The sequence below is a fragment of the Doryrhamphus excisus genome, chromosome 15 (genome assembly GCF_030265055.1).
Source record: "Doryrhamphus excisus isolate RoL2022-K1 chromosome 15, RoL_Dexc_1.0, whole genome shotgun sequence".
NCBI classification, from domain to species: Eukaryota; Metazoa; Chordata; class Actinopteri; order Syngnathiformes; family Syngnathidae; genus Doryrhamphus; species Doryrhamphus excisus.
Window position 1 is genome coordinate 18,535,814 of NC_080480.1, and position 22,823 is coordinate 18,558,636.

The 22,823-nt window shown below is 55.8% G+C and overlaps 5 protein-coding genes across 10 annotated transcripts; 2 read left to right on the forward strand and 3 right to left on the reverse strand.

Moving 5' to 3' along the window:
* The first annotated feature begins 744 nt into the window (after positions 1–744).
* LOC131103342 (xylosyltransferase 1-like) lies at positions 745–9,113 on the forward strand. The gene is made up of 11 exons (XM_058049515.1): positions 745–1,181; positions 3,376–3,874; positions 4,352–4,524; positions 4,586–4,788; positions 5,217–5,297; positions 5,369–5,585; positions 5,652–5,828; positions 6,415–6,686; positions 7,098–7,293; positions 7,359–7,695; positions 7,793–9,113. Exons 1-11 carry the CDS (start codon positions 906–908, stop codon positions 8,113–8,115), a joined length of 2,754 nt encoding a protein of 917 aa, XP_057905498.1. The 5' UTR covers positions 745–905; the 3' UTR covers positions 8,116–9,113.
* Positions 9,114–9,135: 22 nt separating this feature from the next.
* kat8 (K(lysine) acetyltransferase 8) lies at positions 9,136–12,087 on the reverse strand. Its single transcript, XM_058049522.1, has 11 exons — positions 11,703–12,087; positions 11,334–11,408; positions 11,094–11,272; positions 10,962–11,015; positions 10,735–10,899; positions 10,220–10,309; positions 10,011–10,151; positions 9,837–9,930; positions 9,612–9,762; positions 9,390–9,544; positions 9,136–9,303 (listed from the first exon to the last, which is right to left on the reverse strand). Exons 1-11 carry the CDS (start codon positions 11,953–11,955, stop codon positions 9,239–9,241), a joined length of 1,422 nt encoding a protein of 473 aa, XP_057905505.1. The 5' UTR covers positions 11,956–12,087; the 3' UTR covers positions 9,136–9,238.
* Positions 12,088–12,389: 302 nt separating this feature from the next.
* Positions 12,390–14,741, reverse strand: rnf25 (ring finger protein 25). Its single transcript, XM_058049520.1, has 10 exons — positions 14,662–14,741; positions 14,260–14,331; positions 14,055–14,151; positions 13,923–13,990; positions 13,797–13,866; positions 13,639–13,710; positions 13,442–13,582; positions 13,276–13,365; positions 13,077–13,214; positions 12,390–13,015 (listed from the first exon to the last, which is right to left on the reverse strand). Exons 1-10 carry the CDS (start codon positions 14,724–14,726, stop codon positions 12,434–12,436), a joined length of 1,395 nt encoding a protein of 464 aa, XP_057905503.1. The 5' UTR covers positions 14,727–14,741; the 3' UTR covers positions 12,390–12,433.
* Positions 14,742–15,105: 364 nt separating this feature from the next.
* On the forward strand, positions 15,106–19,256 carry anapc2 (anaphase promoting complex subunit 2). The gene is made up of 14 exons (XM_058049516.1): positions 15,106–15,337; positions 15,509–15,758; positions 15,831–16,152; positions 16,232–16,364; positions 16,438–16,624; positions 16,685–16,804; positions 16,881–16,998; positions 17,071–17,252; positions 17,326–17,467; positions 17,541–17,616; positions 18,183–18,383; positions 18,438–18,570; positions 18,638–18,879; positions 18,949–19,256. Exons 1-14 carry the CDS (start codon positions 15,263–15,265, stop codon positions 19,156–19,158), a joined length of 2,391 nt encoding a protein of 796 aa, XP_057905499.1. The 5' UTR covers positions 15,106–15,262; the 3' UTR covers positions 19,159–19,256.
* si:dkey-16l2.16 (ras-related protein Rab-35) lies at positions 19,194–22,405 on the reverse strand. Of its 6 annotated transcripts, none has more exons than XM_058049541.1 (8): positions 22,133–22,405; positions 21,902–22,044; positions 20,522–20,729; positions 20,381–20,431; positions 20,049–20,172; positions 19,848–19,972; positions 19,643–19,767; positions 19,194–19,571 (listed from the first exon to the last, which is right to left on the reverse strand). In XM_058049541.1, the coding sequence occupies exons 3-8, from the start codon at positions 20,670–20,672 to the stop codon at positions 19,422–19,424; spliced, it is 726 nt and encodes a 241-aa protein (XP_057905524.1). In that variant the 5' UTR covers positions 20,673–20,729; positions 21,902–22,044; positions 22,133–22,405; the 3' UTR covers positions 19,194–19,421. The 6 variants fall into 6 exon arrangements, with proteins under 6 accessions (XP_057905524.1, XP_057905520.1, XP_057905525.1 ...); XM_058049537.1 differs by having other exon boundaries at positions 20,522–20,852; positions 22,133–22,404; XM_058049542.1 differs by lacking the exon at positions 22,133–22,405 and having other exon boundaries at positions 21,902–22,058.
* Between the last annotated feature and the right edge of the window lie 418 nt (positions 22,406–22,823).

Below are 22,823 nucleotides of genomic sequence, written 5' to 3' on the forward strand. Positions count from 1 at the left end.
CTCGGCCACCAGGTGGCACAGCTCCACTGCTAATGTATTGGAATGACTGCACGAGACCAGGTGTCTGGTGGGCTACATTGTGGTTGTCTTGCTGTGCTAAGCTAGGCCGCTTGTGTTCTTCCAGTGACCCTGAGGTCAAACGAGGAAGATGGAGTTCGAGTGGGCCGAAAACGACTTTGTGCTCCCTCAGGGGTTGGACCCCCTGGGCGCCGCGGCCCCCGTGGACGGGAGGCATTACGTGATGTACCACGGCACCACCAGGCAGAGCGCCCAGGCCATCACATGCTCGGGGTTTCGCCAGTCGGCAGACGGGATGCTGGGGCGGGGCGTCTACCTGAGCAGGGACCTTCAGAAGGCCAAGCGATACCCCCTCAACCACCCCGAGTGCGACAAGGTGGTCATCAAGGTGGCCGTGGACGTGGGCCGGGTCATCGCCATCAACTATCAGGGTCACCCTCGCCAGAAGAACTGGCACGACGCCCTCTACGGCCCCGTGTTTGACACCGCCTGGGTGCCCCCCCACTGTGGGATGGTCCCTAGTGGACTGGAGGAGGACTGTGTGTGGGACCCCCAACGGATAGACATTCTGGACACCATCACCCCAACGCCACGTGTGGTGGGCGGGGCTTCGGTTCACTGAGCTGTCATCAACCGTCAATCACTCTGGAATAATCCAATCAAACTGCGACACTGGGGGGGCAGATGCCCTGCCGCCCTGTTGCTTAACAACAAGCCCGACGTCTTTCTTGTCTCTTGCGTCTGGGGTGGGCTTGTGCCTGCTGTGCTCTCCTCTTTCTACGCCCCTGCCAAAAGCCTCCTCCCCCGTCCCTCCCCCCGTCCCCCCAGCCGCCAGCAGCGGCTCTCAGGCGGCGTGGACGGTGTGCAGCGGCGGCAGGGAGGACGTCATGAGCGCTCCGGCGTGTTCCCGCAGGCTGGCCCGCCGCTCCAGGGCTGCCGTGGTGGTCGCCGCGCTGGCCGTGCTGCTCATCCAGACTCTGCTGGTGTGGAACTTCAGCAGCCTGGACTCCTCATCTGGCGGAGACCGAGGCAGCCGCAACCGGGAGAAGCGAGCCGCGGGGTCGGACAAAGCCGACAGACAGCCGCCGAGAAGCGGACCGCTGAGGAGGAGCGATGCGCCGCCACCGCTCCCGAAGGCGCCCGGGAGACCCAAGCTGCGTGCGGTAGGTCCACCGTGTGCGTGCTGACTATGAGTGGATGTTTCCACCAGCCACAGGATGCTTCTGCATCCCCGCTGTGGGCTCGGTGAGCTGGACCAGCGGGCCGAACTCGGGGCTCCATTGAGGCAATTTAACGTGGCGGAGAACCCGCTCGCCTGTTGTACAAATGTTGCTTTGGACCGGGTCAGGTGCCGGTCTCAATGAAAGACGTCCCGATCGACGCCGATCGGAAGGATTGGACAGGCTTTTGTAGAAAATAACTTTATTCATACCGAGTAGAGCAGCAGCACCGACAAAGACCAAAAGACCAGTTTGGTGAGGCAGGTTTGCTTGGGAATGACAAAAAGATTCACTCCATCCTGTTTGGTTATCATGATTCCATCAAACTTTGGTGTTCACTGGAACTCTAACTCATCGTTTTATAAAGTGTCAAAGACCAATCATTGGATTGAAGAGCTAGTATCGTGTGTGTAGTTGGTGTTGGAGTTGGAGGCCAGCCATGTGGGCTGGCATCCATTTTTACCTCCTTTCATTACACTTTCTACCCTGTCATCTTCCCTTTGTGAGCGAGAGAGAGACTCTCCAAGTCTGGAGACGTGGCAGCCGTCCAATAGGATGAGCCCTGAGTCAAATAAACACTTTGAAAGAGTTGAAGGTCAGTGATGACTAAATCCCCCATGATGCTTTGCAGCATTCACGTCATCTTCTTTCGTTTCCGTGCAACTCTTCCGCTGAGGTTGATGTGTTGAAAACTTGTTTTCTGTAGTCAGCGTCCTGTCCCGCACGTTTAAAAAGCGTTTGTCCTGATGGCCCCCCCCCTGATGGCGGCGTGTTGGCTGTGTGTTGGCGGCGTGATGGCGATGTGATGGCGCTAGCTGCCCTGCTGGTTGGAGACCACTAACCACAGAAACAGAGAGTGCATTCACCCCATGTTTGGCTAGCGTTAAAAAAATGTTTACAGCCACGTGGACGGCGCCACACCAGCGCCTCCGCCCCCCATCTCACACCTATGAGTGCCCCCCCCCCCACTAGTTCGTAGTTTAGTGAGGACATCTTGGCGTTGGGGACGTTTATGCCCCGCCTCTTAACCGTTGACCTTTCCAGGGCAGGCAGTGAAGACCAAAGCGGGTGGAGAGGTTCTTTAGAGACCATGGTCCAGCATGGAGCGTGTCGTCTGTCTGTCCTGCGCTGGGCGGGTCATTAGCGATGAAGCTCTCCCGCTGGCATTGAAGGCAGCATTATCTGAAATAAATCCTGCTGTAATCCTGCAGCGTGACAGCGTCTTCATGCGTCCATTTAGCTGTCGCCTCGCTTTCTCTCCATCAGCTGTCCATCCATGATGGCGCCCCTAGAGGACAGAGGCTGCAGAGGCTCATAGTGGATACCCTGGACTCTGGTGTCGTCGTAGCAACGGGCCGGGAGCCCAAGAGCACAAAACTGCTAGCAAAGAATGATGTCCTCGTAGGTGGGCGCCATCGGGATGGCTGGTTGTGGTCTCCATGGAAACGTGTGGAATACACCAGCTTGTGTTGTCCTTTCATCACCTTCACTTTACAACTTCAACTTGCTGTCACAAAGTCTGGCTGGCGCCACCTGCTGGGGGGAGGACTTCTCTTGGTCTGGGTCTTTGGATTTGGGCTTAGGTAAAGGGTACGTAGGGTTAGGGTACATAGGGTTACTGTATACCCTTTATCTAAGGGTACATAGGGTTACTATATACCCTTTATCTAAGGGTACGTAGGGTTAGATAAAGGGTATATAGGATGAGGGTTGTTTTGGGGGGGTCCCCCGTGTCCCTTGGGCCTAAAGCCACGTAGGACAGCTGAGTAGACTTGCCGTGTCTGAAAGGAATGCCAAGAGGAGTAGAAGCGGGCTGACATTCCTCCAAGCTGATATTACACGTACATAATGAACACTTGTGTGCCGAGCAGGTGGCCCCCAGTCAACCCCCCCCCCCCACGTGTGTGTGTGTGTATAAAAAAACACACCCTGAGGTCATGTGCTTTAACACGCCACCATCATCAGGATCAGTACGCACCGCTGGGGTCACAGGTCATCTTTTCCTTCCAAGGATGTTTGAGGCGGGAACACTTCATTAAGTACACTTCATTAAGTGCACTGAGGCACACTAGTGCTCATATTTGCATGCAAGTGCTGATGTCTTCCATCGTGATGCGAACTTCCTGTTTGCCTGCAGGACGTTTACCACTCTCACCGACCCAAAGAGAAACGCCCCCCCGACAGCAACAACAACGAGAACTCCGTCCCTAAAGACTTTGACGCCATGGACAGCAGCAACCCCGCCGCTCCAGCCCAGCGCCAGCGTGCGCCAGCCGCCACCGCTCGCCACAAGCCTCGGAGCATCATGGGAAGATCCTCCAGCTCCAATCGAACCCGCGTCCCAGCAGCCGCCGTCCCAGCAGCCGCCGTCCCAGCAGCCGCCGTCCCAGCAGCCGTCGTCCCAGAAGCGTCCCCAAAGTCGGAGAAGAGTCCAGCGGCGCGGCAGATGCAGGAGACGACCGCCGCGCCGCACAGGAAGGAGCAGGCCGAGTGCGAGATCAGCGGGAAGGAAGCCATCTCGGCTCTGTCGCGAGCTAAAAGCCGAGCGTGTCGCCAGCAGATGGCCGACGTCTACTGCACACACAAGAAGGACCTGCTGATGCCTCATCAGGTTCCTCGCTACTGCCCCCTGCAAGGTGAGACCCCCCCTCCTTTCACAAACTAGGAAGTAGGATGCATATAAAGAAGGAGGAACGTGGAAGAGGAGGAAGGTGAAGTAGGATGAATGAGGAGGAGGAACATGGAGGAGGAGGAGGAAGGCGTTGTCACAGCCAGCAAGCTGCGTGGTGGGCGGGGCATCTTTTGTGGGTTTTGCCCAGTCAGGACTCTTTGTGATCACACTCTTTGTGATTACAGGCTGACACCCCCCCTCCCCCCCACACCCCACCCTCCTTACAGACCCTCCGCCCTGACTTTGATTGACAGGCAGCTCAGCCTTTTAAAGTGGTTTGTTGTTACAGAGAGCTCTCGGCCACGCCCCCCGCCCTCCGGCCAAGGGCGGTTGGTGGTTAGGGCGTGCCTCAACCTCCGTGCACGCCGTGTCAGCCCGCCCACTGACCCGGCAGCGGCGTGACGTAGGAGATGATCCGTGATTGTGTGACTCCTCCCCCCAGGTAAAGTCAGCGTGAACATCCAGTGGGACGACGGGCCGTCTGACTCCGCCCCCCCAGCGCCGGCACGCTTGGCCTTCGTGCTGGCGGTCCACGGCCGCGCCTCGCGTCAATTCCGCCGTCTCTTCAAGGCGGTCTACCACACGGCCCACTTCTACTACATCCACGTGGACCAGGTGAGACCACGCCCCCGGTGGCTCATTATGACCTTGTTGTCATGACAACGCCTCCCGCCAGAGGTCCGACTACCTCCATCGAGAGGTGACGGCGGTGGCCCGGAAGTACGGCAACGTGCGCGTGACCCCCTGGAGGATGGCGACTATCTGGGGCGGGGCCAGCCTGCTGACCATGTACCTGCGCGCCATGGACGACCTGCTCAAGATGGCCGACTGGTCCTGGGACTTTTTCATCAACCTGAGCGCTGCCGACTACCCCATCAGGTGAGACCTGTTTGTTCCACTTCCTGTCGTGGGGGGGCCGATACACAAGGAAGGACGCGAGGTCGTCGGACTTCATCACGCCGTTTGGGTCTGAAGGTTCTGGTCGGCCATTTTGCCAGAAAGGATGCTAAAAGCAAGCTGGTGTATGCTAAGCTAAGCTAGCAATGGTAATGCTAATGCCACATTTTGGTTGACCACGGCCATCGTCCAAAAGTCCTCACTGACGCTTGTCACTCTCACACACGTGCACACGCACACGTGCACACGCACACCCTCCCAGCTAAAATCCATGCCATCAATGTGCGTGACGTCCGCCAACAGCGTGCGGGTCGATGGCCTCACGGTCCAGAACAGAACGTCCCCGTGGGTCGATCAGGAGGTCAGGTGGTGTCTGTCCTGTGAGCTGATTGGCCCATGTCTCCTGACAGGACCAACCAGCAGCTGGTGGCGTTCCTGTCCAGACATCGTCACCTGAACTTCATCAAGTCGCACGGACGCGACAACGCACGGTGAGCGCCTCACGCTGCTCGCCCGTGAACACGCCCCCTTCTTCTCATTGGCTCCTTGTCTGTGCCGTCAGCTTCATCCGCAAACAGGGTCTGGACCGCCTCTTCCTGGAGTGCGACACGCACATGTGGCGCCTCGGAGACCGCAAGATCCCAGAAGGCATCGCGGTGGACGGAGGCTCCGATTGGTTCCTGCTCAACCGGGCCTTCGTGGACTACGTGGTCCGCTCCACGGACGAGCTGGTCGGCGCCATGAAGCGCTTCTACGCCTTCACGCTGCTTCCCGCCGAGGTAACGTCACGCCATGGTTCCGGTCGAGGTGAAAGGTCACTGAGGCGCCCCCCACCCTCCCCGCAGTCCTTCTTCCACACCGTCCTGGAGAACAGCGCCCTCTGCCACACCATGGTGGACAACAACCTGAGACTCACCAACTGGAACCGCAAGCTGGGGTGCCGGTGCCAGTACAAGGACATCGTGGACTGGTGCGGATGCTCGCCTAATGACTTCAAACCCGACGACATGCCCCGCCTCCAGGTCAGACCCCGCCTCCCGACCCCAAGGCACTCGGTAACACAATAACTATACAATAACTATATAACAACTATACAACAACTATACAACAACTATACAACAACTATACATACACAATACCAAGGTAAGTAGCCACAAAGACAAGGATACAAGGACACAAGGACACAGGATGACACACAATGGCAGAAGAAGAAGAAGACGATGCTAGCATGTCAGTGGTCGCTATGGTTACAGATGGTATCCAGCAGTTCCAGCGTGTGGGTACAGCGCCCGTCCAGGAAGTTGTGTGGGTACGTCGGGGTTGGCCCTGGATATTCCTGGTTCCAAGGCTGCGGCCTGTAATGAGTTGGTTCTTCTGGGCGGGACAGGAATAACCTTGACAAATTAGCAGGGCCTCTGGAAGCTGGCGGCTCATCCAGGAAGCAGCTGCTCTATTTTTACACTCCTTCCAACCCGGCAATTAGCGCCATCGACCGCTGGGGGAGCCCTCCACCCGCATGTTGACCTTCATGGGTTCATTACGTGCTGTTGACATGTTGTTTATGTGCTGTTGACATGTTGTTGACATGTTGTTGACATGTTGCGGCAGCAACAGGCATCCAGGCCCACCTTCTTTGCCAGGAAGTTTGAGGCGAGCGTCAGCCAGGACGTCATCAACCAGCTGGACGCCCACCTGTTCGGAGCGTACGCGGCGGGCACGCCGGGCCTCACAGCCTACTGGGAGAACGTGTACGAGCAGGAAACGGACGGCGTCGCCGGCGTGTCCGATGCCGTGCTCAGCCACTACCACAGCTTTGCTCGCATGGGCCTACGACGCGCCGCCGGCTCCCTGCAGGGACGCCCCAGCGACAACAGCTGCAGGTGCGACACCGGGGGGGTGGGGTTGGGGTCGGGGGGCGGTGTCATCAGATGTTCCCTGCCCTGCTTGTGTGCACGTGTGCATGCTTGTTGGTCCAAATGTTCACAACTTCCTGTTTGGCTGCTGAGATGTTCCACCTCAATGAAGGCTGTTTGTGTTTGCTAAACATGAAGATAATGTTAGCTTGTAGCCGCTCACAATCAGCCTTCAGTCCCCACGTGTGTGTGTGTGTGTGTGTGTGTGTGTGTGTGTGTGTGTGTGTGTGTGTGCGTGTGCGTGCTTGGCTTGGACCCCCTCACACGGCACAAGGAGGTTCTTGTTAGTGTTGGGGTGGGGACCAGCAACCTGTGTGTGTTAAAGAAAGATTAGTCTGTTTCACAGCTGTAAAACTGATGTGTGTGTGTGTGTTCCAGGTACGAGACCACCGCCCCCCCGCTCTCAGTCCACATGTACTTCCTGTCCGACCGCTTCCAAGGTTACTTGCTGCGTCACGTGGCTGTGAACAGAGCCTCAGCCCAGCTGGAGAACCTGGAGACCTGGGTGACCCCCCGAGACCACTTCGCCCTGGCCAGCCCCCCCCACCCCACCAACAGACTGCGACACGTGCAGGTCACACGCACGCACACGCACACACGGGTATAGTGATGTTTGACGCAGTGTGCCGTCTTCTCCAGGTGGGGGCGGACTGGGATCCGAAAGAGCGTCTATTCCGGAACTGGGGGGGTCTGCTGGGGCCCCAGGACGAGCCGGTGGCAGTGCAGCGCTGGACCCGAGGCCCGAGCAACCTGACGGCCACGGTGGTGTGGATCGACCCCACCAACGTGATCGCCGCCACCTACGACATCCACGTGGACGCCTCCGCCGAGGTCACTCACTACCGCCCCCCGCTAAAGGCCCCGCTGCGGCCCGGCGTGTGGACCCTGAGGGTTCTGAACCACTGGAGCCTGCTGGGCCAGACCAGCTTCGTTGTGGCGCCGCTGGAGTTCTACCAACATCAGCCAATCCAACAAGGTGAGGACCAGAAGCTGAGGGTCCAGACTCTCACGTACCAACAGTCAATCATTCTCCATGTTTCCTTCTGTGGCGGCCATCTTGGATTGCCCCCCAGGGGAGGCGTTGCGTCTTCACGGCGGCCCGGCCAAGAACTCCTACATGGAGCAGAGCTTCCACGGACTCAACCCCGTCCTCAGACTCCCCGTCAGCCTCGGCGCCGTGGAGGAGGCGGAGGCCAACGCCGGCCTGACGGGGGCGCCGCTGCGGCGCTGGCTGGACCGCCTGCTGGAGGCCTACTGGTCCGCGGCGGACGTCTGCTCCACGGGCCCGAGCGCGTGTCCCATCATGCAGCGCTGCCGCCTGACGGCGTGGAGCTCACACAGCCCGGACCCCAAGTCAGAACTTGGGCCGGCCCGCCAGGACGGCTGCATCAGGTAACAGATGCACAGGAAGGAAGTCCGCTTTCTATTTATTTCCTATTTAACGTGTGTGTGTGTGTGTGTGTGTGTGTGTGTGTGTGTGTGTGTGAGAGAGAGAGAGAGAGAGACAGAAAGAGAGAGAGAAAGAAAGAGAGAGAGAGAAGGCCTTGTGTTCTTCTAATTTTGAATATGTGAGCTGAAATGTTTTATTGTGTGAAGCTCCTTAAAGGCACAGGCCCGATGGCGTCACCTGGCGGCGCAGGGGCGGAAGTGTTCCCGTTGAACCGCCTCGCGTCCAATGGATGTGTTGCCTCATTTCATGAGGTTTTAACTTGACAAATAAGTTATAAATGCATTAATTTATTGATCTCATTACCTCGACTTTGTAGGTATTGATGAAGTATATATTTGACTAACGATACTGCCTTGACGTGTAGCTCATTACCATCATGAACACCCCTGAATATGAACCTCAAAGTATGTCGTGAATGAAACATGAACACTGTGTCCCATTTAACCCACAAGAAGACTTTAAATGAGTCCTATACGTTTGAAATAATTAGTCACGTGACGATCACATGATGGCCTTCCCCAAAATGGCGGCGTGCCAGGTAAGCTATCTCGTTTTCCATCTTCCATTCGTCCAAAGAAGCTAGCAAAGTAGCACTCTCGGACTCTTAGCTTGGTCTTGGTGGCTAAGATGCTAATAGGACTTGGTCTTGATGGCTAAGATGCTAATAGGACTTGGTCTTGGTGGCTAAGGCTAAGATGCTAATAGGACCTAGCATACAGTATCTTCATCTTTGAAGATCTTTCTTCCATATGTGCTAAATCCGCCAGCATTTGATGTGAAATGCCTTCTTCTGGGTTAAATAAGTTTAAGATCATAAATGAGTATATTTATTTGACAGAATGTAATAGTTTGTCTGGTGTTTTCTACTGGGATTCTAGATGATATTTATGTGTTCTGACGGTGCCTTTGTGTTCCAACATTTTGGAATAAAGAGAATCTGCTTACGTCTGCACATCAATGACGCCTTGTTTTGTCAAACAATGTTTTTATTTAAGAAAATAGCGACTAAACTTTAGATTTTGAAATGTACACGTGGGAGGAAGTGATGTCACATCCATGGCTCCGCCCCTCACTTCTTGGACAACTTGGCCTGTTTATTTTTGGGAGGGGCCCACTTCAGGCACACGGTGTCCACTGCGGACCAGAGCAGAGGACAGGCGACATGAGACCGCTGTGGGGGGTGTGGGGGGGGCTTGGCATGGCGGGACACGCCCACTCACCTGTGATGGGCGGCTTCTTGTATTGGGCGCTCTTGAGGTGCTCCTCCACCAGCTTGGGCGTCACACAGATGACGTGCTGACCTTTCCAGTACTTCACCATGTTGAGAGACTGCAGCGTGCTGATGATGTCACTCTGCGTGATGCTGGTCATCTGGCTGGGGGCGGGGGCACATTGGTGGTCTCTGTGCTCCGTGTGTGTGTGTGTGCACGTGTGCGTGCTACCTGAGGTCTTTGATGGAAAGCGTTCCTCTAAAATCTCGTAGTATCTCCAGAAGAACCCAGGACCAGTAGCTTCTGTAGCTCAGCTTGCCCAGATCGGACAGAGGCTTCTCAGGAGAACCCACCGCACTCTCCAGCTTGGACAGCTCGTAACCTGCACACGCACACACACGCTCAATCGGCGCCACTGAGGCGGTGCGACGTGCGCTCTCTTGCGTCAGCACTCACTGAAGGCGATGAGGAACTTCCCGTAGCCGCGGCGTTGGTACGGCGGCAGCGTGAGGATGCACGCCACGTTGTTCCCATCCGGAGACTCTTTCTCCTGCAGAATGACAGGCAGCTCTTCAAGTTCCCGTGTGGCTCCCCGCCCTGCCGCCCCCTCCTCCAGGACGCACGTCTTACTTTGGAGAAGTAACCCACGATGTGCGCCCCTTGCTTGTTGACCTCGGTGAGGATGTAGAAGATGAAGGGCTCCACGTCAAAGTAGAGCGTCTTGTGGTCCAGGAAGAGCTTGGCCAGCAGACACAGGTTCTGGCAGTAGATCTGCTCACACGGCAACATGTTGATCACGCTCATTGATCCACTGATCAGTGATCAGTGTGGGACCTCACCTTGTGGTCGCGTCCGTCCACCTCGTACACTGAGATGTTGCTTCTCCTGTAGATCTCCTTGCCTGGGGGCTGCTTCCACTGGCAGTGGGACTGCACACACACACACTTCCTTTCATCTCAAATGCATTGGTGTTTCTATTATTATTATTATTATTATTATTATTATCATCTATTGTCTATGTTTTTACTCAAACCATTTTGCTGACATTTGCCCACTAAAGTCTTTTTATAATCCTATTCCTTTTTGCGTTGCCTTGTTTTTCCAGATGCTTTGGTATGTTCAGATCATTTGTCCAGGAACTGAGGAGGAACCGTCTGTCCTGAGGTCCTGAAACTGATGGGGGCGGGCATGCCAAGGGCAAGCCTCAAATATGGGACTTTCAAGTAAGTCAGGCGTGAGTGTGGTAGCCTGGCGCCACATTCGGGCTAACGGCATTGGCGGCGTGTCATTCGGGCTAACGACATTGGCGGCGTGTCATTCGGGCTAACGACATTGGCGGCGTGTCGGTACCAACCAGGTGGTGTCTGAAGGTCTTCTCGTACTTCATGTACTTGAGACAGTACTCGCAGATCCAAAGCTTGGGCTGCTTGCCGTAGTCTTCGGGGAAGGGTGAGAAGTACCAGGCGTCAATCTCGAAGTTTCCAATCTGGATCTTGTCCACGTATTTGACCTTGGTGATCTGGGGAGGGCGAGTGAGCGTTGAGGAGTCATGTGACGTCACAGCGCACCAAAGCCGCTTACCGCCTCGTGTTCCTTCTCCAGGGCGGCGGTGGTGGGGTCCATCTCGGCGTAGGTCTGCATAGACAGAAGTTGGCGACGGCGCCGTGCTGACCGAGCCCCCAACGGGTCCCCCCCCCCCCCCCGTCACCTCACCTTCTGCACATGGTTGATCTCATCGTGTTTGCGTTTCTGGTTGCGTGTGATCTTTCGCTCGGGTTGTTCGCCAAGGTCACCAACGCCGCCGACCTCCACGCTCTTCCTCACGGCGTCCTTCACCGTCTTGGTGAGCGCCAGGCGGGCTTTGCCCACCCACTCGTCCAGACGTCTGTTGACTGACCCCCCCCCCCAGCACATGAGCACCATGCAGAAGATGCACGTGTGTGTGAGACTTACATCCTACGTAGTGAACGTAGAACTCCTCTCGTCCTTCCTGCTCGTTTAGCCGGGACTGAATGACCTCTGCTGCGTCTGGCAAGGACATTGTCACATATTCAATTCCAGAATATTATATTCCACTAATACATTACCACAGATCATAGCAGGCTGCCATGCTAATGGCACTGGTGGCTGTGAGCAACTAACCATGACGTCAGAGCAACCCGGAAGCGTTATGACGTTATTGTTTGATGTAGTCTGGTTTTCCGGAAAACCCGATCACTCCGTCACAGTGACCACGTGACCACACGTTAAAAACAGTACAGTGGCGTTTACGTGCGTTAGGCTAACCGCCGCATGCTAACATGCTAGCGGGGAAGAACTTACGCCATGTTTTATCGGCGCGTTGGCACAAGTAAGTGCCTCCGATTTCCACCGACACCTCCTGTTCCCTGCCGTGCATCCCGGTCCGGTCCGGCGTGTGCTGACCGCCGGATCCTCCCGCTTCCCGAACGTGAGCCTCAGCCTCCGCCTCGTCGTCCTCTCCGCCGCTGCCGTTCGACGAGCACGCAGCCGGGATGCGGGCGTCCACGTCCCCGCGCTCGCTCTCCGCCTGGGTCGGGTCCAGTTCCGGGTCCATGGCCGTTTCAGAACCTCTCTTGTGCTGGTTTGGTTCCCGCCAGTCGTCCGCGCCCGCTACTTCAAAACAAGCGTACACACCTCTGTCTTCACGCGCCAACAAAGTCCCAATATGGCGGACGGGACGCCTGGTGACGTCATCGCGCACGACCACGCCCCTCACGCGATAGAGTAAAGCGAAGGTAGCGTCAGTCCCAACCTCGAGTTAAGATATCACATTAAATACTAAAATGGTGATTTCATTATCACATTAAATACTAAAACACTAAAATGGTGATTTCATTATCACATTAAATACTAAAATACTAAAATGGTGATTTCATTATCACATTAAATACTAAAATACTAAAATGGTGATTTCATTATCACATTAAATACTAAAACACTAAAATGGTGATTTCATGACAGACTAGATGAACTGAACCCCCTCATGGATGCTTTCAGACAAGTTTAATGAATGGACCAAATGTAGCCTTTGGTCATAGCCCCTCCTCTCTGCCCCCCACCCTCTGCTGGCGGGGCGCCCCCCCTCTTGGAGATCGAGGGTCCCAGTGGTGGTGTTGAGGGGGATCCCCGCGGGGAGAGTGCTGTGGGGGGGTGCCTCTTCTCCTTCCACGATGACCCCGCCCCCCTGCAGCGCGCTTCAGGCCGTCACTTCCTGCCTGAAGGGGGGTGAAATGGGTCACGTCGGGTTCTGAGCTGGTGTCTTTCACGTCTGTGCGTCCCTCGGCGTTGCCGCTCGGTGGCCCCTCGGAGGCGTGTGAGGACAGACGGAGTCGGTCCAGGTGTTCCGTGATGGGTGCGCCCCTGCTGTGACGTGGCCTGGGCCCCCCCCCTCGCCTCGGACCCCTGCCATGACTGTGGCGCTTGTGAGCCTGAGCGCCTCGGCAGTGCGTCTGTGCAGGAGTGCAGTGCTGCGATGGCGGCGGACACTGCGGCGATGGCGGAGGACACGGCTGCGATGGCGGAGGACACTGCCGCGATGGCGGAGGACACGGCTGCGGGGCAGCGAGTGACGGGTGGTCCTGGGCGGCATCTACATCAGCGTGTGACAGCGGCGCCTGTGGAGGACAACAAACGTCCCAGCTGGGGTCGTGTCGCAGGGTCATGTGAGGCGCTCACCTCGTTGATGTGGATGAGGAACCGGTTGGATTCCACCTCGGGGTCGATGACGCCGCCTCTCCTCCGCTGTCTCTCCAGGACCTTCTGAAGCTCTCGCCACTTCTGTTGGAAACCGGACTGGATGGCGGCGCCGTCCAACTGGATGACGACGTCACACCGTCAAGCTAACTTCCTCTCTACCAGGCCAGGCGTGTCTTACCTCGGGCAGGTGGGGGGCGGCGCTGGCCAGCAGCTGGTCCAGGTCGTAGGCCAGAGGCTCGCGGCACACGGGACACACCACCGTCAGCTCCTAGCGGACACGGTCACACGACTCGTTAGAACATCCGGGTGACCCGCGTGGCGGAAGGCAGCCGGCGATGTGCCACCTGGTGGCGTGCTGCGGTCTTGTCCTCCGCCATTTCCTTCTCCAGGAAGCGGAGCTCCTTCTCCGAGTGGCTGGCGTAGCGGCCCAGGCAGTGCGAGTGGAAGTAGTGGTAGCAGCGGGTCTTGGTGAACGTCTCCCCCTCCTGGAAGCATCTGTTAGCAAACACGCTAAAGCGCTGAGTGATTAGCATGAGGTCACCTTGAAGCCGTAGAGGCAGATGACGCAGTTTCCGTGCGGAATGTTGCTGTCCGTCAGGATTTCTTTTGCTTTCTGAGGGACACAGAAGCAACAATGACACGTGTGTCGCTTTGACACAACTTCCTGTTTGAGGTGCTAAACAGCAAGGCCGTCGTGACCTCAATCAGCTGATACAAGACCGGCGAGCCCACACACGACTCCGCCTCCATCTGCAGACACTCGTGCACACTGGAAGGAAAGGTGGCGTCAGATGTGCAACAAGTCCGTGATTGGCGGCGGCTCACCTGCTCAGCTTGTCGTCCGACAGACCTCGCGGGTTGTGGATGGAGATGTGAGGAGACGAGCACGGGTACTGGGCACAACACAACGCCGCATGTAAACGTGTGACATCATCACCGCTGGAGCCGAGGTGTTACCTGCTCATCCAGCGTCAGCGTCAAGGTGAGTCGGACAAACTGAGAGCCGGAATCCTCGGCTGTGGACGGGTACAGGACCAGGCTGACCTCCCGGCGCCTGCACCCCACCACACGCGTGTTAATGTGGGGCTCGCTGGGACCATTCATCATGCATAGCCAACTGTGGCGCAATCCATCAAATATGCACGTCACATGACAGCATCACCTGTCCTGTGTCCTGGTCACCTGCAGGTCCTCCAAGTAGATGGACTGCAGCACTTCTATCTCACACTGCACGCTGCAAGAGGAACACACGTCACTGTCATTCATTCTTATGGCTGATGGCTCTTTAATGGCTACCGTTCACCATGCACGACACCGGACTTCCTGAGCAATGATATGAAATATGAATATGAAATGTGAAAGATAATCTAGTCTTCGTTTCCAACTGCTGTCAACTGCCAGGCAACCGAGGCTGGCTAGCTTTAGCTCATATTAGCCGAACGCTCTGTAGCTACTTAGCGCCGCCGGGACCCGGTTTGACACAATCGACGTCAAACTGCCGCCTAATGTCAACAACTCTGAATGTGAGCCTCTCGTCACCGAGACAACTTGTCTCCAAACTCACTCGCTCTCCATCGCCATGATTGTTTTCCACCGAACGCCGCTCGGTCTTCTTCTGTCACGTGGCATGCGGTCGTGGCGGAGAGCGCCCTCTACTGTATGGGCGTGGGACAACCTTCTGGACACTCCGAGGAACTGCTGGATTTTACTCATCTTTGTTTTAGTAGCTTCCGGTGTTGGACTATTCATGAAAAAATAAGGCCTTTCCATCACAGTAGGCAGTCCGAAAAGAAGGACGAATATTAATTTTTATATTCTCAAATGTACATTTACGCTGCTTGAAATAATCAAGGAAAAAACTTTACATTACTGTTTTTTTATTTGATTTATATAGCAGTGTGGTGACCCATCCACCCACCCATCCATCCATCCACGTTCTGTACCGTTTATGATTGTAGTTTGAAATAATACAGGTGCCAGGCTATTTACGGCCGCAAGAGGGCAGCACTGAGTCTTCACCGCTACATCGTCACAAAGAAAGGTAGGCGAAGAAGAACCACAAAATGAGCAGCGCTAAAGTGCTACAAATGAACATTCGAGGACTCTCCTAAACTCTCCAAGTCGAACTCGTCGACCGACATCGTTTACTTCCGTGGAAGCTGAAAATGAATGAAATTGTGATGGAATCCGAACCTCAGCTATCAGCAGCCGAAGCTTGGGAAAGTGTGACCGCAGCTCTGGTGGGTGTTTATGCTAGTCTGGTCCGATAAACAACTTTCACCGTTTCAACATTTCCAATAGAAATCATAGAAATAATACAAATGGCTTTTCATGTCATTTGAGAGTTGTGTTGTCCACATGAGAAGACTTGTCCTCTGACTTGACCGTCCTCTGCTTCATGTCTGCATCAGATGTCTCCTGGCTGCCAGGCGGGGGAGCACAACGTCCCGGACTCTGTGGTTCTGTTGTGGGATCAGGGTTTGGGTCCGCTGCTGGTCAGCTGGTTGCTGGAGACGCTGCAGATGCGTCTGTCTTCTTCTGTGGTTCCGGAATTCTGGTCTGGACTCGGGCAGGTGGAGAACGAGCTGGATGAGAGAGGTCGGGCCTGGGTTCTCCTCGCTGCTTTCCGGACTCTGCTGGAGCGCCTCCAAGTGTTTTTGGGCAAGTCATCTCAGTGGGCCAGCTGGTGGACGTGTGGAAGTTCACTGTTGATTCTTCTTTTCATTCTTCTAGTTGGCTTGGAGAGGCTCGGAACCTGGCAGAGCAAGGGTCTTATCGGACTGGGTGGACCGGAACCCCGGGGCCTCCAGGAACGGGCCTACGCCATCATCAGGGCTCTCCTCCTCTTCCCCCCATCACAGGTTCTCCAAGATAGAGTGCTGGAGTTCTACAGCAGGACCTTCTCCGTGTATATCAAACGAGAGGGGGAGGGGCAGGGCGGGGCCGAGGGTTCTGATGCTCCAGAGGGGGGGCACTGCCCCGGCTGTGCTGTCCCGGTGGGCGAGTGCTGGTGTGAGGAGGCCCTCAAACATCTGCAGGAGCTCAGTGACATTCTGTGAGTTGTTGTCCATGCTTCCAGCACCTCCTGAAGAACGTCCGCCGCATTCTTCTCCCGTCTTTAAATGTGCTCCAAGGTCCAAAGTGGAGCTGCTGGAGTGGGTCAGCTCAGATGCCATCACCTCCATCCTCCACAGGCTCATCGAGCAGTGGATGGAGCAGCACTGCAGGGGCGAGTACGAGCGCTCCTTCCTGCTGGACTTTCAGGAGGTAGCGCTGGCGTGGTTTGCGTCTCGCATGCCCTGTGAGAGCTCCTCTTCATGCGTCGCCTTCTCGTCCGCAGTGGCTGGAACTGGTGGTGGGCTGGCTAGGTCGAGTGTTTGCCGGCCAGGAGATCCGTGAGGGTCCCGGTGACCGGAGCGCTCCATCTTCCAGCTCGGTGCTGAAGCAGTGGAGATGCCACATGCATCAGTTCTTCTGCAGGATCTACGTCAACATGAGGATCGAAGAGCTCTTCAGCATCATCCGAGGTGAGCCAGGATCTCCAGCGCGTTTGAACTTGAAGATAAAATCCTTTGTTCCCCTTTCAGACTTCCCAGAATCCAAAGCCGCCATTGAAGACCTCAAGTTCTGCTTAGAAAGAACCAACCAGCGCCAGCAGCTCCTCACCTCCCTCAAGTCCACCTTTGAGAGCCGTCTGCTGCACCCCGGTGGGCTGGGCTGCTCTGCGGCGGTCTGTCTTAAAGAGACAGTACGTAGACTAACGGATGGTGTCCTCTCTTTCAGGCGTTCACACGTCTGACATCATCACCGTTTACATCTCCGCTATCAAGACGCTTCGTGAGCTCGACCCGTCCATGGTCATCCTGCAGGTGGCCTGCCAGCCCATCCGAAAATACCTCAGGTGATTCCCCATGGGGACCCCCCCCCGGTCCCAGTCAAACATGGCCAGTTTGAGGAAACGTTGTCCTTCCAGGACGCGTGAGGACACGGTGCGGCAGATCGTGGACGGTCTGACAGGAGATCCCGTGACAGGCTGCACCGATCTGGCCTTTGAGCTTTCCAGAGGCGACCCGGTCACCCTGGAGATGCAGGACAGCGATGAGGAAGGTGGCGACCCCGAGGGCTGGACCCCGGACCCCACCGACGCCGTGGCCGGTCAGTCAAGGCGCCGCACGGCACGCCCCCCTTTTAGCGCAGTGGTGTCGCTCACGCCGCCTTTGCTCGTCAGACAAGACGGGCTCCAAGCGGCGCTCGTCCGACATCATCAGTCTGCTGGTCAGCATCTACGGGAGCAAGGACATCTTCATCAACGAGTACAGAACCGTGCTGGCCGACAGACTGCTGCAGCAGCTCAACTACAACACCGCCAGGTACGCCCCCCCCCCCCATTGGAGGATGCGCTCCAGGCCGCTGATCCGCCTCTCCTTTGCGTCCACCTCGCAGGGAGATTCGCAACGTGGAGCTGCTGAAGCTTCGCTTTGGAGAGTCGCACATGCATTACTGCGAGGTCATGCTGAAGGTACGTCACCATCATGCCGGACAACTTGCTCAGCCTCCATGTCCTTTCATCCTGAAGCGTGAATACACGTGGCGAGGCGCTGGCGTATCCTTTACGTCATGGCCACCGCCACCGTAGCGCCGCCCCCAGAAAGACGTTTCATTCTCTTGGTTGCATTGGAGGGAATAAACGCCACCTTTGATCATTCCATCCAAAAGGGCGACCTGAACCGTGAAGATGACCACAGCAGTTTGGGATGTTGGGCCCCGTGGCAGACAGCCAGGTCTCTGTCAGAGGTCACGACCCTTGAACCAAAGCGCACCACGCAGAGTAGAAGATCTGAGAGCCCTGGAGCAGGCCAAGACCTGGTTGCCATGCGGTCCGTGTCTGGTCCAGGAGTTGGTCCTGGTGCGGATAAGCGGTAGAAAAGGAAGGAATGACGGGTTGGGCTTTTTCTCTTCCAATGCAAACTCGGGATGAACGTGAGCAAGTCAGCTTTGGGAATCACACGTGGGTGGGGGGGGGGGGGGGGGGGGTGCCAGTGTTGTTGGCCATGGCCGTACGTGTCCTTGTCTGCCGCCACGTAGGACATGGCCGACTCTCGCCGCATCAACAGCAACATTGGCGAGGAGGACTTGAGGTTAGGGGAGGAGCCTGCATCCTCGTGGCTGTCGGCCATCATCATGTCGTCTGAGTTCTGGCCGCAGTTGAAGGAGGAGAAGCTGGAGCTGCCGCCTGCCATCAGCCACGCCATGGAGGCCTTCACGCGGCGCTACGAGAAACTGAAGGTAAGGAACGCGCACGCCGCTCGGGTGCACGCGCTAATGGCGGCGTGCTTTCAGGCCATGAGGACGCTGAGCTGGAAGCCTCACCTGGGCTCCGTCACGCTGGACGTGGAGCTGGAGGACCGCACGCTGAGCAACCTGACCGTGTCGCCCATCCACGCCGCCATCATCCTGCACTTCCAGGACAAGAGTGGAGTATTCCAGCTGCGACTTGGACGTTCCCAAGTCTTCTTGCTTTAATTCATGTGGTGCTCCAGGTTCATGGACGTTGGAGGAGCTGAGCGTGAAGCTGAGCGTTCCCAAAGAGGTGGTCCACAGGAAGCTGCTGCTCTGGCAGCAGCACGGCGTGCTGCGGGGGGACGGCGGCGGTCGGTACAGCGTGCTGGAGACGGGGTCCACCACGGAGAAGATGGAGAGGGGAGTCATGCTGATCGACAGCGACGAGGAGAGAGACTCCAACACCACCACGCAGTCGGAGCAGCGGGAGGAGAAGCTTCAGGTAACATGCCGTCGGCTGCCGTCTGCTTTTTGCCGAGACGTGATGGAACGTGTGTGGTGCCGCACGCAGCTCTTCTGGGCCTACATCCAAGCCATGCTGACCAACCTGGACAACATGACCCTGGAACGCATCCACTCCATGTTGAGGATGTTTGTCGCCACGGGGCCCGTCGTCACGGAGATGGACGTCAACGAGCTGGAGGCCTTTTTGGAGAGGAAGGTCAGGGACCACCAGCTGATGTTCTCCACAGGAGTCTACAGACTTCCCAAGACCACGTGATGCTGCATTCAGGCGCTGCTAGCATGTGTGTTGACAAAGTGTAATGCGTGTTGGAGGTAAGGCTTTATTGGACATTAAAACAACAACGCTACTGATGGCATGCTAGCACGTGTTAGTTCCTGCTAACTTCCCTTCAGTCACGTTTGATTGTGGCAATGACGAGTGCAAATTCACAGCTCTACTTCCTGGCGCTCTCGCCTGGCGAGTCCTTTCCAAGTGGAAGAAGAACACAAGCGGGGCAGGGTGAAGGTCGCTTCCTGTCCTCAGCAGCATTTCTTGCCTCGCTTCCTGCGGTCTCGCTCTCGCTGCGCGTTGATGTTGACCGTGTCCTTCTCGCGCTCGCGATCCCTCTCGGCTCGGTTCTGGCTCTGCTTCTTGGCCCGCAGCACCATGTGGGTGAAGGCCATGAACATCTGCACGGAAGCGGGCATGGTTACACCGGCGGCGGCGGCGGAGGCAAACGTGCCAAGAGGCAGCCCATCACCTCTTCTACGTTGATGTTCTCTTTGGCGCTGGTCTCGAACACGCGCACCCCCACCGACCCCCCGAAATGCAGTGCATCCTGGGTATCCACCTGCTTCCTGGACGGGTCATCGTTCTTGTTTCCCACTGAGGGCAAAGAAAACAAAAGCATTCATTTGGTTTCTTCTGCATCATCATCATCAGCATCTTCAGACGGACCAACTGACCCAGGATCTTGCAGACGTTGTCGCAGTTCTGAGAGATCTCGTTGAGCCACCGCTTGACGTTGACAAAGGACTCAGGGTTGGTGACATCATACACGATGATGACGCCGTGCGTGTTCCTGTAGTACCTACACACACACACACACTCAGGTCCTGCACAGAAGACCAGTGTGGTGCTGGTCTTCCCAACTAAACGCTCGTTACGTAGACGTGATGGTTCGGAATCGTTCCTGGCCCGCCGTGTCCCAGATCTGCAGCTTGACACGCTCGCCGTCAATGTCCACCGTTCTTATCTTGAAGTCCACGCCGATGGTGGTGATGTAGCTTCCTGTTGGACCAGCGAGAGGCGCCATCAGGTCAGAAGAAACTTTCATCTTGCCCAATGCTTCCTTCACCCTTTGGCGCTTAACGAAACCATGGGGGCCCCCAGTGGACAACCACCAGGGGCCTCCCTGCTATGATATGCTGTGATGCATTGACCAATGTCCATCTGAAGAACAGGAATATTGTCATGAGAAGAACGGAGGCCGACTGACCAGAGAAGGAATTGTCAGCAAAGCGGAGCAGGAGGCTGCTTTTCCCGACGTCTGGGAGGATGGCGGCGGACATGAGGAGACAAAACCAGGGATGAGACAGGAAACGGCAAGTTGGACAAGGAGACGTGCAGTCACGCTTACTGGAGTCGCCAATGATGAGCAGCTTAAAGAGATGATTGTAGTCCTTTCCCGCCATCACGGCGACAAAAGAAGGCGGCACACGAGGTCCGGTCCTTTTTAGGTTTAGGACCACAAAGCAGGAGACATTGTCCCTCAGATCCAGAGTGGACATAGAGGACGTCTGCGCTGCTCTCCGCTCCACTGGCTCATGGTCGCACCAATCACAGCTCTGCGTGCAAACACCAAGATCACCAACACTTCTGGAGGACAGCAACTTCCTCTTTCCACGCCACGGTTTCACTTTCACTTGACTGAAGGCGGCGAGGTGGCTGCTTCCATGAGAACAGGCGGCCTAAACCAAGACAAGAGACTTCTTGTTTTTAGCTGCTCCTCCCTGCTGAGTCATGGACTACAACTTCCTGCAGCTAGCATCCTAGCTAGCATGGTAGATTAGCTTCCAGACCACATGAAACCATCCTCGACCATTTGGAGTCGGCAGGGGGACTTTTGGACACTTTTCTAAATGAATGAAATTCTATCCTTTCAATTAAGTCCACTTCGTTTGATATTCCATTTGGGCCGGGATATAATCAACCTACAGATATGACAACTTGAACGTCACACTAAATGGGACTGAGTTGAAAACCGGAACTACATGTTGCGTTCCAGTTGTACAAGGAAGTCCGAATTTTCCAACAACTTTATATTTAACTTTTATACTCACGGTATCATCCAGTTGCTAGCATAGATGAGCAAATGCTATTGTTAGTAAAGAAAGTCTCTTTTAGACATCGTACGAGTGGCGTCAGTCGAGTTGATGTTCGATGAAGATGATAAATCCAAACACGTTGAAGATGTCCGAGCACGTCGTGTATAAAGTCACTTTTCCAGACTACACAGAGTCTCAAACGAGGAAACTGGAGCTTCCGGTTTGAAAGGCATCCGGTCACGCCTGTTTCAGGAGTCGATCACCGCGAAATGAACTGCTTTGAAACTTTACGAGCAGCTTTAATGATGCTAAGCTAGGCTAACTCGAAGCGCAGCAGTGACGTCACGACACAAACACCTTCCGGCTCTGAGCCAAACTTGGCTAGTAGTCTTTCCAAAATGCGAACGGACCGTGAAAAGATTCACTTCGGCTTTGCTCGTCGTGGAACTCCTTTGGCGTGTTTCGAGACCGTCCAGGATTAGGCACACAAATGTGGTACTTGAACAGTCATTGCTCGGACTTTCCGCAATGTCACAGGACCACTAGCGGCAACGTCTCTGAGAAGGTGGACGCAGTTCTTAGGCTACACCCAACATGAAAACGTGTAGTCCGGTTGTCCACAGGCCGGAACCGGACCCGACGCGGGTCGCTGCCAACAAAGACCCAAACCCGTCCAAATGTGTCAAACTCACCGTGGCGGTGTGCTAACGGTCCAACGGTGTCGCCGAGGCCTCGTCCTGCTCGGTAAAGTCCAGTGGAGCCCAGCAGCGGTCCAAACGTCTGGGACTGGTACCGACCACACCTGATGACCCGCTATCACAGGACGCTGCCTTCACTGTGTGTGGGAAAAAGCAGAGTCAGCCGTATGTTGGACTAATTCCTTGACTAAAATATAGTGTGTGTTTGCGTGTGTACACACATACATCTGTCATCACGACTACTTCAACAAGATACTTAATGCCACACTTGAACAAGACGAGTACGAGTAGAAGTCCTAAGAACTTCACCACGACGCTCCCAGACGTGAAGGATCACACTTGGTTAGTTTGGGGGGAAAGGAAAGCGACACATCCTGGTATTGACTCATTTCAGACACGGCTTTGACGTTTACGCAAGTCTTTAAACGCCACATCCTATTGTTTCCCCCCAAGACTGGAAAGTGACCAACTAACCAAAGATGAAATCCTCATTTCAGCTGGAGATGGTGGTTGACACGCACGCGCACACGCACGCGCACGCTGCTCACACTTTAGAGGAAGAAAATAGGACAATGGTTGCTGTGTAATTCAACAAAGACCACTTGAGTCACGCAGCAACAGCAGGGCGGGTCGGGGGCCCACGCTGACCATGAAGACACTGGTGAGGGATAGGAGGGGCCACAGGCGGTCCCGGGCCTGGCACCGCTGTCAATAGGTGGCATGAAGGACCTCCTGCTTCAAGAAGTCCTGGAAGCTGCTGGGTTTGCCAAAGATCGCTCCAGGCCCGTCCCCTGTGGGGCCGCAGCACCACGGCCTGGGGCCAGGGGCCTGGGTCCGGGGGCCGTCCAAAAGCAGCTACAATGTGGAGGCAAACAAAGATGGCGACGAGGTGTGAAGATCAACCAACTGAGGCTGC

What these genes read in the sequence shown, in the direction of transcription:
- LOC131103342 (XM_058049515.1), top strand. Translation starts at nt 906, where the DNA reads ATGAGCGCTCCGGCGTGTTCCCGCAGGCTGGCCCGCCGCTCCAGGGCT. An exon ending in TCACGCTGCTTCCCGCCGAG is followed by an intron (nt 5,586 to 5,651) that starts GTAACGTCACGC and finishes CCCTCCCCGCAG; the next exon opens with TCCTTCTTCCACACCGTCCT. An exon ending in ACGACATGCCCCGCCTCCAG is followed by an intron (nt 5,829 to 6,414) that starts GTCAGACCCCGC and finishes ATGTTGCGGCAG; the next exon opens with CAACAGGCATCCAGGCCCAC.
- si:dkey-16l2.16 (XM_058049541.1), bottom strand. Translation starts at nt 20,672, where the DNA reads ATGTCCACTCTGGATCTGAGGGACAATGTCTCCTGCTTTGTGGTCCTA. An exon ending in GCTCATCATTGGCGACTCCA is followed by an intron (nt 20,432 to 20,521) that starts GTAAGCGTGACT and finishes CCATCCTCCCAG; the next exon opens with ACGTCGGGAAAAGCAGCCTC. An exon ending in TTCCGAACCATCACGTCTAC is followed by an intron (nt 19,973 to 20,048) that starts GTAACGAGCGTT and finishes GTGTGTGTGTAG; the next exon opens with GTACTACAGGAACACGCACG.
- rnf25 (XM_058049520.1), bottom strand. Translation starts at nt 14,726, where the DNA reads ATGCCACGTGACAGAAGAAGACCGAGCGGCGTTCGGTGGAAAACAATC. An exon ending in TCTGCCTCTACGGCTTCAAG is followed by an intron (nt 13,583 to 13,638) that starts GTGACCTCATGC and finishes AGATGCTTCCAG; the next exon opens with GAGGGGGAGACGTTCACCAA. An exon ending in AGACCGCAGCACGCCACCAG is followed by an intron (nt 13,366 to 13,441) that starts GTGGCACATCGC and finishes CGTGTCCGCTAG; the next exon opens with GAGCTGACGGTGGTGTGTCC.
- kat8 (XM_058049522.1), bottom strand. Translation starts at nt 11,955, where the DNA reads ATGGACCCGGAACTGGACCCGACCCAGGCGGAGAGCGAGCGCGGGGAC. An exon ending in AGATCAACCATGTGCAGAAG is followed by an intron (nt 11,016 to 11,093) that starts GTGAGGTGACGG and finishes CTGTCTATGCAG; the next exon opens with ACCTACGCCGAGATGGACCC. An exon ending in TCGTGGGTTACTTCTCCAAA is followed by an intron (nt 9,931 to 10,010) that starts GTAAGACGTGCG and finishes GTCATTCTGCAG; the next exon opens with GAGAAAGAGTCTCCGGATGG.
- anapc2 (XM_058049516.1), top strand. Translation starts at nt 15,263, where the DNA reads ATGAATGAAATTGTGATGGAATCCGAACCTCAGCTATCAGCAGCCGAA. An exon ending in GAGCCGTCTGCTGCACCCCG is followed by an intron (nt 16,805 to 16,880) that starts GTGGGCTGGGCT and finishes CCTCTCTTTCAG; the next exon opens with GCGTTCACACGTCTGACATC. An exon ending in CTCAACTACAACACCGCCAG is followed by an intron (nt 17,468 to 17,540) that starts GTACGCCCCCCC and finishes TCCACCTCGCAG; the next exon opens with GGAGATTCGCAACGTGGAGC.